The sequence below is a fragment of the Typha latifolia genome, chromosome 3 (genome assembly GCF_019914945.1).
Source record: "Typha latifolia isolate L0001 chromosome 3, TyphaL0001v2, whole genome shotgun sequence".
Taxonomy (NCBI): Eukaryota; Viridiplantae; Streptophyta; class Magnoliopsida; order Poales; family Typhaceae; genus Typha; species Typha latifolia.
In genome coordinates, this window is record NC_133088.1 from 4143322 (window position 1) to 4161591 (window position 18270).

The window sequence follows — 18270 nt, forward strand, 5'->3', positions numbered from 1 at the left end:
ATTGATCTACTAACCCAAGGAAGGATGTAATAAACCTTCGCTAATCTTAGTAAATTCGAGTATAAAGTTGCTACATTGACTCAGACGGTCAGACCATCTGAATAACGAAAAGCCATTAAAAATAAATTAATAAATAAAATAATGAAAAGCTCCCACGTTGTCTGCACGTGTTAGTGCGAGTGTGCAGTTGTGGTTACAGGTTTGATGCATTAACACGATTCAAATTAGACGGTTCTTTTAAGTCCAAGCGCCACGTCAGATCCATTACTCTGTGGTCATTGGTTCGTCTAACGGCTACTTATCGTCTACCGCGACGCTTGTCTGGCGGCTAATTGCGGAAACACGGACACGTGGGAAGGCTCTTCTCCAGCTCACTTGATCGTCCCAACTCTGCGAGCGCACGGTAATAAAAGAAGCTCAAGAATATTCTCCTACTCTATAAAACTCTCGCTGTCTTTCTCTCAATCTCTGTCTCACCTCCTCGTCTGCCTTTCTCCTTCCTATCCTTCCGAAGCAGCCATGGAAGAAAAGAATCGCCTCTTCGTTGTAATTTCCTTTCTCCTCTTCACCTTTTCCTTCACAGGTAGCTTAATCTTCCATTTATTTATTTTTTTTCTCAAAATCCCCCCTCTTCCTTTCGAAATTTATAGAAAGGTCCCTGATAGCTATCTTTTGGTTTTCTTTTTGATCAGAATCGCAGCCATACATTGGGGTAAACTACGGGGAGGTCGCCGACAACCTCCCGCCACCGGAGGCGACGGCGCGGCTACTGAAGTCGACGACGATATCCAAAGTCCGGCTCTACGGGGCCGACTCCGCCATCATCCGTGCGCTCGCCGGATCCAACATCTCCCTGGTGATCGGCGCCGCCAATGGTGAGATCCCCTCCCTTGCCTCCGATCCCTCCGCCGCATCTGCCTGGCTCTCCTCCAATGTCCTTCCCTTTCTCCCCGCCTCCTCCATTTCTGTCATCTCCGTCGGTAACGAGGTCATCGAGTCCGGCGACGCCGGCCTCGCCGGTCAGCTCCTTCCCGCCATGAAGAATCTCCAATCCGCGGCCCTCGCAGCCGGCGGCGCCGCTGCCGGTATCAAGATCTCAACCGTCAACACCATGGCCGTCCTATCCCAATCTGATCCCCCCTCCACCGGCGCCTTCCACCCGGACATCACATCGAACCTTCAAGAAATCCTCTCGTTTCTCCAAAAGACCAATTCGCCCTTTATGATCAATCCCTACCCCTACTTCGCCTACCAATCCGATCCCCGCCCCGAAACCCTGGCCTTCTGCCTCTTCCAACCCAACTCCGGGCGGTTGGACGCCGGATCCAAGATCACCTACATGAACATGTTCGACGCGCAGCTCGACGCCGTAAAGTCGGCGCTGGGTAGGACGGGATTCCCCGACGTCGATATTGTGGTGGCCGAGACGGGGTGGCCCTACCGCGGCGACCCCGGGGAAGCCGGCGCCACGCTGGAAAACGCACGTGCCTACAACGGCAACCTCGTCGCGCACCTCCGCTCCCAGGTAGGTACCCCATTAATGCCCGGCAAATCCGTGGAAACCTACCTCTTCGCGCTCTACGATGAGGACCTCAAGCCGGGTCCCACGTCGGAGCGCTCCTTCGGCCTATTCCACCCGGATCTGTCCATGACCTACGACGCCGGGCTCATGGCTTCTTCCTCGTCGAGCCCGGCGCCGAGTTCGAATTCGTCGACGAGTACGGGCGGGAACGGGAAGAAGCCAGCGGGAAAACGGTGGTGCGTGCCGAAGGCGGAAGCCACGGATGAGGAGTTGCAAACGGATCTGGATTACGCGTGTGGGCAGCCGAACGTGGATTGCCGTCCGATCCAGTCTGGAGGAGCGTGCTATTTGCCTGACACTGTTCGATCTCACGCGGCGTATGCTATGAATCAGCTGTATCAGGTCTCGGGGCAGCACCCTTCGGCTTGCGACTTTACCCAGACGGCTACTCTTACCACCAATAACCCCAGTAAGTCATTCATATCTCCTGTTCTCGGTTTCAACTAACATTTATTTCTTTTTCATTCTTTTTTTCTTTTTTGAGCAGTGGAACCTTAATTGGTGGCCCTATTAAATCCTAAGATTTATTTTCTAAATTTATATTAATTATTATTTTAATTTTATATGTATCTTTTTTAAGTACACATTGACCAATCGACTAAAACAATATCTAGCTATTTTACTCTTAATTTTCTTTTTATTACTCTAAAATAAGAACAAAGTAATACGCTAACATATTATTATTTTAAAAAAAATCTAACAAATAATTGATAAAATATATATTTCAATAGTTTTCATAATTAAGAAGGTCAATATCATGGGAAAAAATGCGGGAGTACATGTGAGAAAAGTTTAGACTAGGTGTAATTATTTTTATTTTGTATAAGCATAATAAGAAGCGTTATCTTTGCTTTGTGATGAGCAGGTTACGCGACATGTGTATACCCAGGGAGCCAATAATAGAGGGAAGAGAAAAGTAGCGTTGTGGAATAGCGTGGAATTATTGGTCGAGGATTCTAAGGAATAAAGTGCGAGAAATGAGCTTAAGCCTTTTCGAGTCATTCGGGTTCTGGAACGGTCGTCCAATAATTAAAGTGTTGTGAGGGCTTTGTGCGTCTTCGGCGCTGGCCTGAGATGCTTTTCGTTTGCATGATTAGAGAACTTTTCACCATGTTTGATGCTTGTAAGTTGGTAGTAGGTGTGTCTTTATTAGATATGGTAATGGCGAGCTCAGCCAACTCTCTGTGCTAAGATACAAAAAGGTAGCTTGAGATCTAAACATATATAAGGATTTAAGATGTATGTATTAATGTTTGTCTGTATGTGCAATATTTATTACAACAAAATAAAACTAAGTTACTGGAATGTTGCCTGGTCGCCGAGTTGTGCTTACTACTAATGAGCTTTAGGTGCTAACTTTATAGATGCAAGATGCCAAGATGCCAAGATAGCTTAAACTAAACTTTGTAGTATTAACAAATGGACGTGTAAATTGAAAACCTTCTGGCACTCTTGGTATTACTTGAAGGACGATTATGGTGCAGGGTTCGGTAGTGTGGGCCCGAGCTAGCGAATCTAATCTCAATACTTTTTTTTGTGTGTAAAAACGTACAAAGTTACAAAATTATGAGGTAAATATCATCTCACGCAAGTACTAACCATCAACAGAACAAAACGACTGTATAGCATCTCCAATGAAGCAAAAGAGTCTTGTGAAGTTTTACTATTCCTCTCTAAGTCAATGACACCAACAAAAAGCAGCCATCCAAACTCTCTAGATTTTTTTTAATACCGTTCTTAATGACCCCTCTGCACTTTCACAGTATCCAAATGTCCACCAATTTCTCAGGATTTTTTAAACGACTCCGTTTCTCAATCCTGATCTACGCACAGATACTGGCAGGGATGCAAAATATTGAGGGCCACATCAGCCTATCTTTCTGGTTGTTTGAACATCACATCACTAAGAGAATTTTTTTTAATATATATATATGAATGGGACCACCTCTGGACTCTGGTCCATTTGATGTTCTAAGAGTATTATTCCATAATGACCCTTTTACAGTCTGAATGATGTGTTCAACTAGGATAGACTAGAAACTAATCGGACCTATGAAAAGCCAACAGCTTTTATTACCTCCAAACCTAGAGAGAGACAATTCACCAGGGAGAAATCCTATTCTAGTTTCTCTCTCAACATCTTAAAATGAACAATTGAAAATTTTATCAAAAACATGACACCTTCTATTTTATTATTTTTACTCACAAATTACCGTATAAATATCTGTTAATTGACTTTTATATTTTATTTTAATGCCTAAAAAATATTATGAGTTAACTCTATCGTAACAACCACTGACATTCATTACTTCTAAAAATAAATAAATAAAAACTAAATTACCTCTCATTTAACTTCAAATTTTCGTTCTCCATTTATTTTTAAGTTAACTTAAGAAGTCATTCAATGGTACTAGATTCATTTTGTATCTATTATCATTTTAGCGCATCTATATGATAAGTGACCGTCAAGAACATTTATATAATAAGAGGCCGTTAAGAAAATTAATGGGAGGTGTTTTTGAAACATTTTAAACCAAATGTTGGGGTTGAGTGATAAATATACATAAGCTAGGGTGTGAATGATTAAAAAATGTTCGTGTTTTTTATAAATTTCCCTAGACACGTTACATTTACATTACATGTTGGGTTCGTTGATCAAGATATTTGAATTATGGCTAAATATTAGGGTGTATAATGTAAATTGTATACGATAAGTCAAAGGCGTGAACCAAAACTGACACGTGTGAGCGAACCCGCGCTTTCCGTCGCCACTCCTCTGCTGGCTCTCTGTCTCTTCCCGCGAGTCGAGGAAGGGAAAACAAACCAAAGCCATATCGAAGCGAGCGAGAGAGAGAGAGAGAGAGAGAGAGAGAGAGAGAGAGGACGAACTCGGGCATGGCGACGGCAAGAGAAAGGGATAGGGATCTCGAGCTCCTCATTCCCGTAGCCGACGACGTCGCTCGCCCAGTCTCGGCCTCTACTCCTTGTTCAATTCCCCAACTTCACCACCACCACCACCACCACCTCCCTATTTCCAGCAAAGAGGTCTCTTCCTTTGGATTGCTTTTCTTTTTCTTTTCTATTTTGCCATTTCTTTTTTCACGTTCTGAGCGAGTTATTTCGGGAATTGATTAATTACGTTGTCATTTTAGCTCTTGGATTCTCTGTTTCTTGAATCAAACATGGATTAGATTGTAAGAATATTATAATCTACTTCTATCTCGATTATGGGGTCTTGTTTAAAATATTGGTTTAAATTTGAGAAGTTTAGATCGGCATCATCTAATATATATCTAATTGCATCCAAAATGTGATATGGTCCATTCTTGCGGTTTAATACGAAACTGGTGCCTTAATGCAATCAAACTAATGTATAGACTAAAAACTATTATGGAATTATGCAAGGTTAAAGAGAACCAATACACCATTACAAGAGTGCCTTAAAATCCCATTAATAGTTATAATAATAATAATAAGAACAATATTATTACTATTATTATTCCATTTTTTAACTCCTCTCAGCCTCTCTGGTACATTTCCCATTTTAATGTTCAGGTTGTAGACAAGGCATTCCATTTTTAGCTGATATTATGATACTTATGCCAAAATCATGCTGTCAGCATTTGTTATCCTTGATGATTTGTGTTAAATTTCCTATTGTGGTTACATCTGCGTCTTTCACTAAATATCAGAATAACAGCTAAATCTTGAATTCAAACCTATTTCATATCTACTAGGCATGATTTAATTTGAAATTTTGAATACAACATATTTTAGTTCTCTATAACAGTTGCTCGATCTTAATATCCCCTATACAATGATTCAGGCTTTTTCTAAGGTTGTACGCAGCTGGGCCTCAAAAAAATTCATGACAGGATGGTGAGTCCTGCTGTCCGAGATATAATTCATGAATTATTGGGATTATTTGTTCCTTAATTGTAATATGATTTTGTCAACATTTCTTCATACTATAACTCTGATAATTCCATAGCTTTTGCATTAGATATTTAAGTACTGATACATAGACATTTTCAGCATTATTTGTCATATTTAATCATCTATTTGCAACTTCAAGTTAGAAAATCCTATATCATGTCTTCACAACCTTGTCGCTACTCATTGGTCATGAAAATTATGTGAAGGAAAGGTTATTTCTGATACTTGTCTTTCTTTTGCAGTGTCATTCTGTTACCAATAGCGATGACATTTTACATTACCTGGTGGTTTATCCATTTTGTTGATAGTTTTTTCTCACCGATTTACACACATCTTGGGATCAATGTATTCGGTAAGTGTGTTTCTTGTAATTCCTTATATAATGCTGCTGTAATGTGGTTTGTTCACTATGCCTTTGAATTGATTTATAATAGCATCAGGAGTTTTCTGTCAGATTGTCTTCTATGTTACAATCTTTTTAATCAAATGTAACTTGCTATGTCCAAGTGTTAAAAATAAAGACAAGAACAATGACAATAACAACTGTCTACCATTTACTCAGAAGTTCAATGGCAACTGATATGGTTTAGTTTGAAACTGTCTACCATTTATTTGCAACTGATATGGTTCAGTTTGAAGGCCTAGGTTTCATCACTTCAATCACCTTCATCTTCATGGTTGGTGTATTCATGTCTTCATGGTTGGGAGCTTCTGTTCTTGGCCTTGGCGAGTGGTTTATCAAGAAAATGCCACTTGTCTGTCATATTTACTCTGCATCAAAGCAAATAAGTGCAGCTATTTCACCAGGTATAGTATAAAGTATTCTTTCTCAGTCTTCAAGATCAAAGTCACTTGAAGGCTAAACTCAAATATCCATAGTTATATTCTAGTCATTATGCAGATCAAAGTTCTCAAGCCTTCAAGGAAGTGGTTATCTTAAATCATCCACGAATCGGTGAATATGCAATTGGCTTCATTACATCCACAGTGAGTCTTCGTAGCAGCATCAGCGAAGAGGAACTTTACTGTGTATATGTTCCTACTAACAATCTCTACCTTGGTGACATATACCTTATTAATACAAGAGATGTTATCAGACCAAATTTATCTGTCCGTGAGGGGATCGGTAAGGTTCAGTTACACTTTTCAGATTGTGTTATTCAACAACCTGACCTATGAAGCTCTTTAACAAGTTCCTTCTCTGCAGAAATTGTTATTTCAGGTGGTTTGTCAATTCCACAAATATTGTCTACCCTAGGAATGAAAACTTTTATTGCAGACGGTGCGCGAAGTGGGAGAAGCCCAAAATTTGGGACTGTTCCAATCTGAAGAGGTTATATATATGACCTCTTGTCAGAATTCCTTCTAATGTACTAATCAGAGTTAACTATATCAGAACTAATCACTGAGTACTTATAAACACTAATTTTGCTGTCTGCTATAGGGGATAGGTTAAACCTAAGCACTTCCCAGTTTATGTTGACTGGAAAATTATAAGGAAATTAACTCTGATCAGAAAATTATGAGAATTCTCACATAATCAGTAACAATTTATGTTTGCTAAAGTGAGTAGCCAGAAAATTCAGGTATCAGTGTACTGATTAATATTAACCTTATGCTATTCCATGTTTCTGAACATTTTTGGATTGTTTCTTTTTCAGGCTTCAGTACGAAAGGCAGCTCTGTTCTGCACTTGAAAATCAAGCATGTTATCGGGCACTAAATCCTCTTTGGTTCTTAAGGACTTCGAATTTCATCTCGCTGAACAGAGAAGAACAATAATGAGAATATTGTACAAGATTAAAGAAGATAGCAGGTTAGAATTCATGCAGCAATGCTGGGAAGAACCAGTTTTTTTTTTTCTTCTTCTTCTTTTTGAATATGTAAGAATCCACATATTCTTGCTACTCTGCCATTATTTACATTTTCTACTTTAAACATTGTTCTAACAACTCATTCCGCTATATCTTCTGTCCTGATGTGCCATCTGTGAAACATGAAATAATCAAAGTTTTACTGCATTATCCCATGCTTTAAATTTTAAGTGTTCCTCTTTCTACACAAAGCTCTGATCTTTACGTGAACTTTAGGCAAACCAGCCGTATTAAATTGTTTCAAATGATTTTAATTCATTACCCCCGGTGTTTACATGGATACAAACTTCTGATTTGAATTGAAAAGTATAAACTTTCATTACTTAGAATTTTTTTTAAGAAATACTTTCATTACTTAGAAACTCGTAATGCAAATACTTCAATTTCCTATTCTGATTTCTAATGTTAACCCTATGGCCAATGTAGCATGTTTTCCTCTTTTCATTATATTCGCTGTCAGTTTTCTAGTACCCCTTTAATAAGAGAGTTAATGATTGGAAGGTCCCTGAGAAGCAGTCACGTACGTATATTCTCTTCTTCGATGTAACCTTTTCGAAATATATCTATTTTCTTCGTTTGAATATAAAATAATCATTCAATCGTAAGAGATTATATTCAAAATTATTCTATCTGATTCAACATAATAAGAGACTATGGTAAATCTCTCTCGATCATCCTGGTATTCTTCTTTTCGGAGATTTAATTCTTTCCATTGTCCTCTCGGTGTTTTTTGATGACTTTTCGGTGGTTGGTAGTCTTGTATTTTTCTCTTTGTTCTTTTTTCTCTAAAATAAAATATAACCAGGCTTAGCCCATATTTCTTTAAAAGAAAAGAAAAATAAAAAAAATGTTTTTTATACTCTTAGACTCTTTGAACTATTATAATTTTTCACGTACCTCGTAAACTTTTTTTTTTTTTATGAAATATAAACTTCCCAAAGTATTGAAAATATTCTAAATATTTCTCCTCTTAAGTTTTTGTTACTTTTTTATAAGTTATAACACGTAATTGTGTGAAAATTTTGAAGAAAAGAATAGAGAATTTTAGTTTACTAAAATATTCATATCATCTTCTTAGGTGGTATTTTGGTATTTTTGGACATTTTTAATAGCTCAGATAATATATCACAAAAAAAAATTTAGGAGAGAGATATATAAAAAGTAATGATAGTTTAAAAAAAAAAATCAATGGAACCATGGATGACATATCGATAGAGAGGCAATCTGGCATTTTATAAAGTGTCGAAATAACACTGGCTTTCCTTTTTCCTTATTTTTATTTTCTAACACTTGGTCTCTTTCAACGCATTGAAATGAGCTGGGGCTGCTCTAGAATAAAAGTCGACGGTTTGCTGCCCATAGTATTATAATTATGGTCAAACGAATCCCAAGCCTACATCAAAATATATCCGAGATTCTGAGCCGTTAGATGTATAAAATTACTCTGTAACTGTGATATCGCTCAGGCCGAACAACCATGGACCCTCCACGTGGACTTCAAAAGCCGCGCCCAGCGAAGGGCTCACTTTTTTGGCTCCAGCCTCCATATAGCTTTCAGCGAGTGAACGGAGCCGAGCATCGAAAGGAATTATCCCATTTCGAGGGCGAGGAGAGGAGATAAAGAAAAAAGAACGAGAGATCGACACCAAGGCGAAGCGATTGCAATCTAATCTTCTTCTTTGCGATCCGAACCAGGAGGTAATCCGAATTCCACCGGAGTTTTCTTTCGGAATTTTTGCCGTTCACTTTGGCGGTTGGCGTTTGCAGCCGCAGATCCATACGAATTGCTTTGATTCGAAGGAGGATGCTGTTGTAGGAATGTAGATTATAGGTTTTTGATGCGATTGCAAGATTAGTAATAGATTGAGATTATAAGCATTTAATTTGCGGGACAAGGTGTCTTCGATTGGGTTGGATGCTTAAAAATACAATACTTCTTTTCCGAGTTTGAAAAGAATGTAGAGCTTTCTCATAATTTTAGAAATATTTTGCTGTGGATGGATGATAATTAGCTTGTAATGATGTTGCAGACGTTAATATGGCTTCACCATCTCTCATCTGTGACGCGGAGCAGTGGAAGGATCTTAAGGTAAACATCTACATCACAAATTGGTTTTCCCTTTAGTTTCAAATGTGATAAGTTACATTTAGCCGTTTGCTGCCATGCAGGCTCATGTTAGCGACATACAAACGACCCACTTGCGTGATTTGATGAATGATGTCGAGCGATGCAAGTCGATGATGGTGTATGTGACACTAACATAAAATTCTATTAGTGGCTAGATGTTAAGCTTCAATATACTGGAATATGTCTCTGATTTTCTGATTGGAGATCTTTGTTTTGCGATTGACTTTCTCTTGATAGGGAGCATGATGGGATAGTTTTGGATTACTCACGACAGCGTGTGCATCAAGATACTATGGCAAAGCTTTTTGAGCTGGCAGAGGTGCAATATGTTATGCTTTTGAGTTTTGACTGGCACATATGTTTAATATAATTCTAAATGCTTTCGGTTGTACCATTCATTGCAGGCAGCGCACCTTAGAGAGAAGATTGACAGGATGTACAATGGAGAGCATGTAAGTGTTTCCTTGAAAGCAGGAATTAGTAAATGACTCTTTTGCTTTATCTTCTGATGAGAATAGTGTAGTTTTTAAATTGTAGGCCATATGCTTCCTCAGCCTTATTAATGAACAAAAGATTTGCCAAATTCTCTTGTATTGGCTAAGTATTTGCTTACAGCGTGCGACTTTTATGCTGTAGCCGTATTAACTACTTCATTCAACTAAGTAGGTGGTGCAAGCTTTTCTTCATGCTTCATTATTGAAAAGTGTCGGCCAGAAGAATCGTTTTAGTATTGCCTTCAATTAATCCATTTCTACATCTGCCAATTCCACACTTTATGTTTTATGCCTCTAGTTTTTCTGTGTGCATGTTCTTCTTTTTGTCCCATTTCTTTCTATTGTATATATGGGTATAGTGTGTGACATTGTTGTTCCATTTTCATAGATAAATAGTACAGAGAACAGATCTGTGCTTCATGTAGCTTTGCGAGCACCAAGAGATAAAGTTATTTGCAGTGATGGGAAGAATGTGGTACCCGATGTCTGGAATGTGTTAGACAAAATTAAGGAGTTTTCGGAAAGAGTTCGAAGTGGCTCATGGGTAAGGAGTGGATAACTCTGTGAACTCAATTTGTGCGGTTATGCAATGTCTCACATTTTATGTGTGGATTGTTGCAGGTTGGAGCTACAGGAAAGCCACTAAAAGATGTTGTGTCTGTTGGTATTGGTGGCAGCTTTCTGGGGCCTTTATTTGTGCATACAGCTCTACAGACTGGTAAGTCAAGAAACCAACCTAAGGCAACAGCAGATTCTAAACTTCAACTTGATTGAAGCACTGATTTTCATTTAAGTGCATTTTTATGAGTTGCTACTGACGTCATGTTTCATGCTTTAAAATCTTTCAGATCCAGAGGCTGCAAAATGTGCAAAAGGACGACAACTGCGATTGTGAGTGCACTAATGAGAAAGCCAAATGTACACCAGTGAATTTCAATGTGTATCTTCTGTCATCTGCTTTATCCTATGAGCATTTTTCTGCAGTCTTGCAAATGTTGATCCAATTGATGTTGCTCGGAACCTTACTGGTTTATATCCTGAAACTACCTTAGGTACTCTTTCTCTCTCTCTATCTCTATGTGCGCTAACTCGTTTTAATGCCATTTCTATTCCGAAATGGTCCAGTTTTTCTTCTTTCCTGCTTCCCGTTAATGCTTTGTCATCTACTTGTTTCTAACACAGTTGTGGTGGTTTCAAAGACCTTTACAACAGCTGAGACAATGTTAAATGCTCGAACTCTGAGAGAGTGGATTTCATCTTCTCTTGGGTTAGCATAACTGACATGCTTTTGTTGTAAAGGTTATTCCTTTAGTTTATCCATCAAATACATTGATTCTGGTCATGCTGGTTTCAGGCCGCAAGCAGTTGCAAAGCATATGGTGGCCGTGAGCACAAATCTTGCGGTACGGGATTGTCTTTGTCCCTAAAATATGTGTGTATATATAAAAATTCAGCTTTAGTTTGACTACATGGTCCACTCTCTTTCTTTGTTTCTGAAGTTCTATCTCAAATGTTGATTGCAAGAATGAGAAGCAGTAAATCTCATCATGCACACTTCTTAACAATATAAAAATGATAATAAACTAATAATATTGCTGTGCAAGGACTTTGTGGCTCTTGGAGAAGCTAGCTGGTCCTTTTTAAGTTGTTTAATCCATATCGATAATGACCTGCACCCTAAAATATCGTCACTTGATTTTGTTTATCAGTTTTTGAGATGTCTGAGTATCATGCTTATCATTTGGACTTTTTATTATTATTTGTTTATCCCTTCACCTTTTGCTGTAAGAATGTATGCAGGGTGTAAAGGTAACTAAATATTTTTCACTATTTCATTCTATATTTGCTAACTACTTAAATCCTTATTGAAGTTTGTAGAGGAGTTTGGGATTGACCCTGCTAATGCTTTTGCATTTTGGGACTGGGTTGGTGGCCGCTATAGTGGTGATTGTCCTTGTTTTCTTTTGAACTTTTTCTCTTAATCTTGTCCTTTTGAATCATTTTGTTGATGTTGAGCATGTTATTGCAGTATGTAGTGCTGTTGGTGTTCTCCCATTGTCGCTCCAGTATGGTTTTTCAGTTGTGCAGAAGTATGTCAACTCATGCCAACTTATTTCCAATTGCAAGATATAACCTTAGGCTGACTTCATTATTGCATCAAATACTGCACTTATAGTACTATGAGAACAGCTTCACCTAAATAAAAAAGCAATATTATAACTTATCTGAGATCTCACAATCTCTTCAAGTATTGCACTTTATGATGTTGAGTGACTTAACAGCTTATGTGATTACGTTGAATTACTTGTAAACGTTACAAGGTATAGGTACATCAAACTTTCGAAAGTGAATCTCACATGAGAATCATTTGCAGGTAAAGGTACATGGAGTTGTCATAAATTAAGCAAGGTCTCTTCACATGAGTTGTATAGTGAGTCATCTTATCGAAAAACATAAAATTGGACCAGAATATCTGAATAATTGTAGAAAATCATGCTCTTCGGAATGAAAATGTTATGCCTATCCTGAATAACCATATATTAGATGATGTAAAAAAAATATTTTGATAGATCTTAATATCTGAAATTTATGTTTGACTAATTCTACTGAAATTTGAGGAACAATCGCAAACTATGCTTCGAGCGGGAAAATAAAGCTTTGGGCAGTTCCCTTGAAAAGTTCTTAGTGATAGACATGAACTTAGATGCATATAGATTGGTCTCAAGTATAAACATGTCAGGCCATAGATAGAAGGTGCAGAAGTAGGAATCGATAGAAAGTAACAAGCTGCGTATAGCATGAGCAAACTTGTGATAGCCTGAGTGGAAGCACATGATCTTCTTTATGCTTGCATTATTCATAATGGATATTGAACTTGAACATATCTTCTCATCTAATGATGTTATTGCATCATATGAAAGATAGAGGTTATTGCTCTGCCCAGCCACATTTCTGGCCTGTCCTCAATGGGTCATTGTTTTGAATTTCATGGTATTTGAACTGGTTCACTATGCATTGCCATTGTAAAATCATGGACTCCATTTTCTCATGCCTCATCTTTTCTATTAGATTATTCCATTCCACCACTTGTCCACAAGCCGCTAGAGTTCCCTCTTGAATTTATTTTCTTCTCTGCAAGTGGGACCAGGTGCTGTCCACGTTACTAGGCTCAATTAGAGGATTAACTATATATTAACAATTTCATTTGCTGTTATTGTTATTCCTAAGGAATTTGAGTTCCTTCTATTGACGACGCTGTTAATGGATGTTAATCAGCATTTCTTTCATTAAGTTTTGGTGCTAACTGAGAATTTTTGTACCCTTGGATCATTTTATTAATTTTTCAAAGGACATGGAAATGAGGCTAATAACAAATATTGTTACATTATTATAGTATTAAGGTCATGTGTCAACCTTAGGCAACTTATTGAGAGTAACAAAGATCAGTAGTTATGATTTACGTTTTTGTTCAGAACAAGGATGGTCATACCATAGACATAGCACGTGCCGTAAGAGAGGGAGAGAAAAAGATGAGAGAGAATACTCAACTTTACTCTTTCACTTTGTCGTCGTCTGTCGTTCACATGCCAGAGCTCATCGATGAAGGTGTCGTTGCATCCGACACGAATGCGATGTCGCCTTCGTCGATGAGCTTCAGCATGCGAACAACAGACGACGACAAGGTCGACGACGAGCGGATCGCTGCTAGGAGGGGTGCCGTGTGGCACCCCTTGTGCCATATGCTGGTATGCCGCCGACATGGTTATGAAAAGGAACTCCTAATTATATCTTATTTTTGTTGAAGATTTCTGAGTGGGGCTTCAAGCATTGACGACCACTTCTATTCAACTCCATTTGAGGAAAACATACCTGTAAGTACTGTGAACCATAGATGAATGGCATCTTTCTTTATCTTCTTTATTATAAATGCATTCTTTGTTCTTGAGCAGGTACTTCTTGGTTTGCTGAGTGTATGGAATGTTACCTTTCTTGGCTATCCAGCAAGAGTAAGTGACTATATTTGCTTGTTTTTTTTTTCTCCGGTGTCCAGTGTCCAAATGTTTTGTCTGCACAGTGCAATAGTTTATTATCTAAGAACTCTTCTTATCCTCCTTTAGGCCATATTGCCGTACTCCCAGGCACTTGAGAAATTTGCCCCACATATTCAACAGGTACTTAAGTTGGTTCTTGCTTATGATTTTTGTTGAGTTTTTAACTTTTGTTTCTCCTTTATATGTGTTGTCTTTTGACTGAGTTGACATATACTATAGGTCAGTATGGAAAGTAATGGAAAGGGTGTGTCTATTGATGGTATTCCACTTCCATTTGAGACTGGTGAAATAGATTTTGGAGAACCTGGAACAAATGGTCAACATAGCTTCTACCAGTTAATCCATCAGGTGAGAATGCTCCTTTAGATAATAAATACCAAATTTTGATCTAATTACATATGGTTTGAGATCGTAGAGTTGTATTATGTCTAGACAAAGATCTTGATATAATTTATCCATGTGCTCAGCACCGAAAAAATTATTAGCTTTTCTATTATTTCTTCAAAACTATTAAGAATTTTGCAGAATGGATTCACTAAGAATCTTCATTTCAAAATCTCAGGGAAGGGTTATCCCATGTGATTTTATTGGTATCATAAAAAGTCAGCAACCTGTTTACTTAAAAGGTATCTGTCACATTACTCCTTTTAAATTATTGTATTTGGTGGTTCTTGTAAATCTTGTCAATGGTCCTTATTTTGAAATTTCTCCAGATGTGCTGATACATTGTTCTATATCTCTGTCCTGTAGGAGAGATTGTAAGCAACCATGATGAGCTTATGTCAAATTTTTTTGCTCAGCCAGATGCACTTGCTTACGGGAAGGTATATCTTTTGCTATTGCTTGATTTTCTAGAGTAGTAGTATTTCAGTTGATCTTCAAATAACAATCGGATGGTGCTCCAGACTCCAGAACAATTATCAAGTGAGAAAGTCCATAACCATCTAATTCCTCATAAGGTGATAATGTTGCCTTCTTTGTCCTATAATCCTATATGTTTGTCCATCAATGGGAATTCATCATGTCTAATAACTTTTTATTCTGTAATTTGCAGACCTTTTCTGGCAATCGGCCATCTCTGAGCTTATTACTACCCTCCTTAACTGCTTATAATGTTGGACAGGTTTGTGCAGTCTTTTGACGTGTTACATGTTGTAAAAGTATTTATAATTTTGAATTTGATAAACGATTTTGTGTCCAACCTTTTGTTTCAAGTAGTATATAGTAAGATAAGCACTTTGTCCATCTGCTGCTGTGACAATTTTTTTGAGAAATAGAAAACAGGCCATCCATGAAGTGTCTTATGAAACCCATGTATTTGCTTTTATCATTTGACAGCATTTTACATATCAGATTTCCAGTAACTTCTGAGATAATTTGTCATACTTGCATTAGTTCCATGCAAGATGTAAATGTTATATACCATTATATATGATTTTGCATGCAAATTGCATCTCTCTCTCTCTCTCTCTCACACACACACACACACACTATGCCGGCATGTGTCTGTGTGATACTATGTTTGCACCTGTCGCATTCAGAGGTTCTTGTGTTGATCTTGCAAGCCCAAAAGGTTGTGGCTGCTATTTTTTAGGAAAATTTGCTTAAACGTATGTTTGTTTCCCATAATGTCATTCGGAGTTTCTTGTTCTGTTGTGAAAATGCTATTCTGATCAAATTAAGGTGTTTTCTTAGATAGTGAACTCAGGGGTAGTTTGTTCTTTAGATAGATACAATGGTGCTACTCCTCATCTTTAGATGTACATATTGACTTATTAGATGATTAACAAAGTAGGAAGAAGAAAACATGTAGGAGTGTCTGCTCCATCACTACTTTGCTACTTAAACCTTGTTCCTGCCTTTGGATTGTTGTCTTAGCAGTAATGTCATAATAATCTTATATCCCTTTAATGTTATTCAGTTATTAGCCATCTATGAGCACAGAATTGCGGTTGAAGGCTTCATATGGGGAATCAACTCCTTTGATCAGTGGGGTGTTGAGTTAGGCAAGGTTTGTCTCTGACACTGTTATGATTTTGATTCCATTTGTATTTTTCATATCGAGATCCCCTTGCGTTAATTACTTGTTCTTATTTACTCATGTGATGTCTATGTAAATTGAAATCACAGTCCCTGGCCAACCAAGTGAGGAAACAACTGCATCAATCTCGCACAAAAGGAAAGCCTGTTGAGGGCTTTAACTTCAGTACTACCACTTTGTTGACAAAATTCCTTGAGGTATGCTAAGTTTGTGCATATCTTGTTGCACATATTTCTGTTACTAACCAGAGTTTACATGTGGTAGTTACTAAAATAAACATAGAATTATCTACTTAAGAATCAATTATTACTTTTGTCTGGCGACGCTCTTGTATACTACTTTTCTACATGACTTGAGCTAAACACCATAGATTGCTTACTTATATCCTTTCTTTTTCAGGTTAATCCTAGCATCCCATCTGATACCACCGTTCTACCAGAAATATAAGCTGAGTAAACCTTATATATGGCATATGGATGAAACCATGCTGAGTTTTTCCCCACCTGAAAATAAATTTTCTGGTACTTATAAAATCAGTACAAACTTCTGTTGGGATCTCCAGAGATTTCTCTCTCATCAACACTAAACTTATGGATTAAAATCTTAATTACCTTTGGTTTTTGTGGAAGAGTTCCAGAGTTTTGATCACCTTTCTTAATCTCTTCTTTCGATTTAATTGTGTATTGTCTTTTATGAAATGACAATGAGCTTGTCATTTCATTACCAATAGGAAAGTTTATACTAGCAATACTCATCTAGTCATCATCTTTCAGTTTATTATATAATCTCAAATTTTAAAAGGTTAGAACCTCATTGCTCTGATGCTTTTGCAAACTGCTCCAAGTCACAAAAGAGCCAATCAACAACTATGTTTCTTTTTAATTCCATTGGGAAATCTCTGTTGCTATTCTCCTTAGAAGTTTAATCAATCAATGGAAGAACCGCCTTACTTTTAATGATATACGCAGATCATTGATGTCTCGGAGGAGAAAAGAATAATCGTGAGGATATGCTTGATAATGTTGTTAATGTGATAGAATTTTCTAAAGGGAGGTCATAACTACTATCGAGGAGAATAGAGATTAGTATTTTTAGAATTTAAATCCCACCATAAATGAGGTAGAACATTAAGGTAGAATTTAAGATGGGCTCTTAATTTCTAAAAATATAAATTTACGAAGAAAAATGCAACATGCAAGGCAGAAATTTTACTCTTATAAGACGAAGAATGATCTTCTTTCTTTTTCAATAGACCCTTCTTTTTCAATAGGCTATTCTTTTCTTTACCCTAAGGTGAAGGTAACAGTGATGGTGAGCCATGAAAAAGAAATATATACGACTAATAGATTATCTATGGTCAATTTTGATATTTTAAAAATAAACAATATTATTAGGTCTTGTTCGGGTTAAAGTTAACCTTAGGCTTTCTTTTTTTTTTTTTTTCTTTCGGTAAGAATTAGTAGGAATTATTTTAGATTTTAGGCAGATGACAAAAGAAGAGTCAAAACAGAAATAGTCAAAAAAAGAAGACAATAAAAATTTTCCAAAGAAACAAACTGTAATAAAATGAGGCGACCTGAATTTGAGTATACTACAGCGAAAATCACAACCACATCCAAGTAAAACAACTACAGGGAGATTGGAACATAATTGAAAGATAAGCTTTTCAATCAAGAGGACATTCAAAGTACAAATTATAGGGCTCTCATACTTTGAAAACTATCATTCTAATATAAACACCACATAGATCTTTTTCTAAAAGATTCGTTTGGCGTCCTAAGACTTGTCACCTTGACTAAAATCCATAAGTCAAATAAGATAATATTTATTTTATATATTATTTAAGAGTCTGAATGTTAGATATAGATTGGATAAATAGAGTCACCAAGGCTCTTTAAAATTTAATTAACGTAGTAAGCTATCTAATTTAGACTTTAAATTATATACATGGTTGAACTTTTACTCGGAACTAAACAGTACTGAGATCCTGATCTAAGCCGTTTTTGGTCTAAGCCGGAACTTAGGTTGCCGAGATATCATACTAGTAATTTAGTACGACCCCTTGGATCCCCACTAGAACACCGTCCGATCCGGTGGTTCCGCGCCACGTGTCCTCACTGGGACCCACGCCTCCTGTGGTCCCCACCGCCCATTCAAAGACAA

General features: G+C 37.4%; 3 protein-coding genes across 3 annotated transcripts; all 3 read left to right on the top strand.

The window, feature by feature from the left end:
* Nucleotides 1-340: 340 nt before the first annotated feature.
* On the top strand, nucleotides 341-2887 carry LOC140783364 (glucan endo-1,3-beta-glucosidase 7-like). The gene is made up of 3 exons (XM_073130234.1): nucleotides 341-583; nucleotides 693-1991; nucleotides 2448-2887. The coding sequence occupies exons 1-3, from the start codon at nucleotides 520-522 to the stop codon at nucleotides 2480-2482; spliced, it is 1398 nt and encodes a 465-aa protein (XP_072986335.1). The 5' UTR covers nucleotides 341-519; the 3' UTR covers nucleotides 2483-2887.
* Nucleotides 2888-4410: 1523 nt separating this feature from the next.
* LOC140784592 (protein LIKE COV 1-like) lies at nucleotides 4411-7542 on the top strand. The gene is made up of 7 exons (XM_073132084.1): nucleotides 4411-4627; nucleotides 5409-5461; nucleotides 5761-5870; nucleotides 6158-6325; nucleotides 6420-6644; nucleotides 6726-6851; nucleotides 7180-7542. Exons 1-6 carry the CDS (start codon nucleotides 4478-4480, stop codon nucleotides 6845-6847), a joined length of 828 nt encoding a protein of 275 aa, XP_072988185.1. The 5' UTR covers nucleotides 4411-4477; the 3' UTR covers nucleotides 6848-6851; nucleotides 7180-7542.
* Nucleotides 7543-8869: 1327 nt separating this feature from the next.
* Nucleotides 8870-16735, top strand: LOC140784844 (glucose-6-phosphate isomerase, cytosolic). The gene is made up of 24 exons (XM_073132434.1): nucleotides 8870-9090; nucleotides 9423-9481; nucleotides 9562-9638; nucleotides 9758-9839; nucleotides 9925-9972; nucleotides 10403-10558; nucleotides 10636-10732; nucleotides 10863-10905; nucleotides 10999-11066; nucleotides 11197-11281; nucleotides 11369-11417; nucleotides 11886-11958; nucleotides 12044-12104; nucleotides 13820-13886; nucleotides 13965-14021; nucleotides 14133-14186; nucleotides 14286-14414; nucleotides 14629-14692; nucleotides 14817-14890; nucleotides 14972-15025; nucleotides 15121-15189; nucleotides 15988-16077; nucleotides 16197-16304; nucleotides 16507-16735. Exons 2-24 carry the CDS (start codon nucleotides 9431-9433, stop codon nucleotides 16552-16554), a joined length of 1704 nt encoding a protein of 567 aa, XP_072988535.1. The 5' UTR covers nucleotides 8870-9090; nucleotides 9423-9430; the 3' UTR covers nucleotides 16555-16735.
* The last annotated feature ends 1535 nt before the right edge of the window (nucleotides 16736-18270 follow it).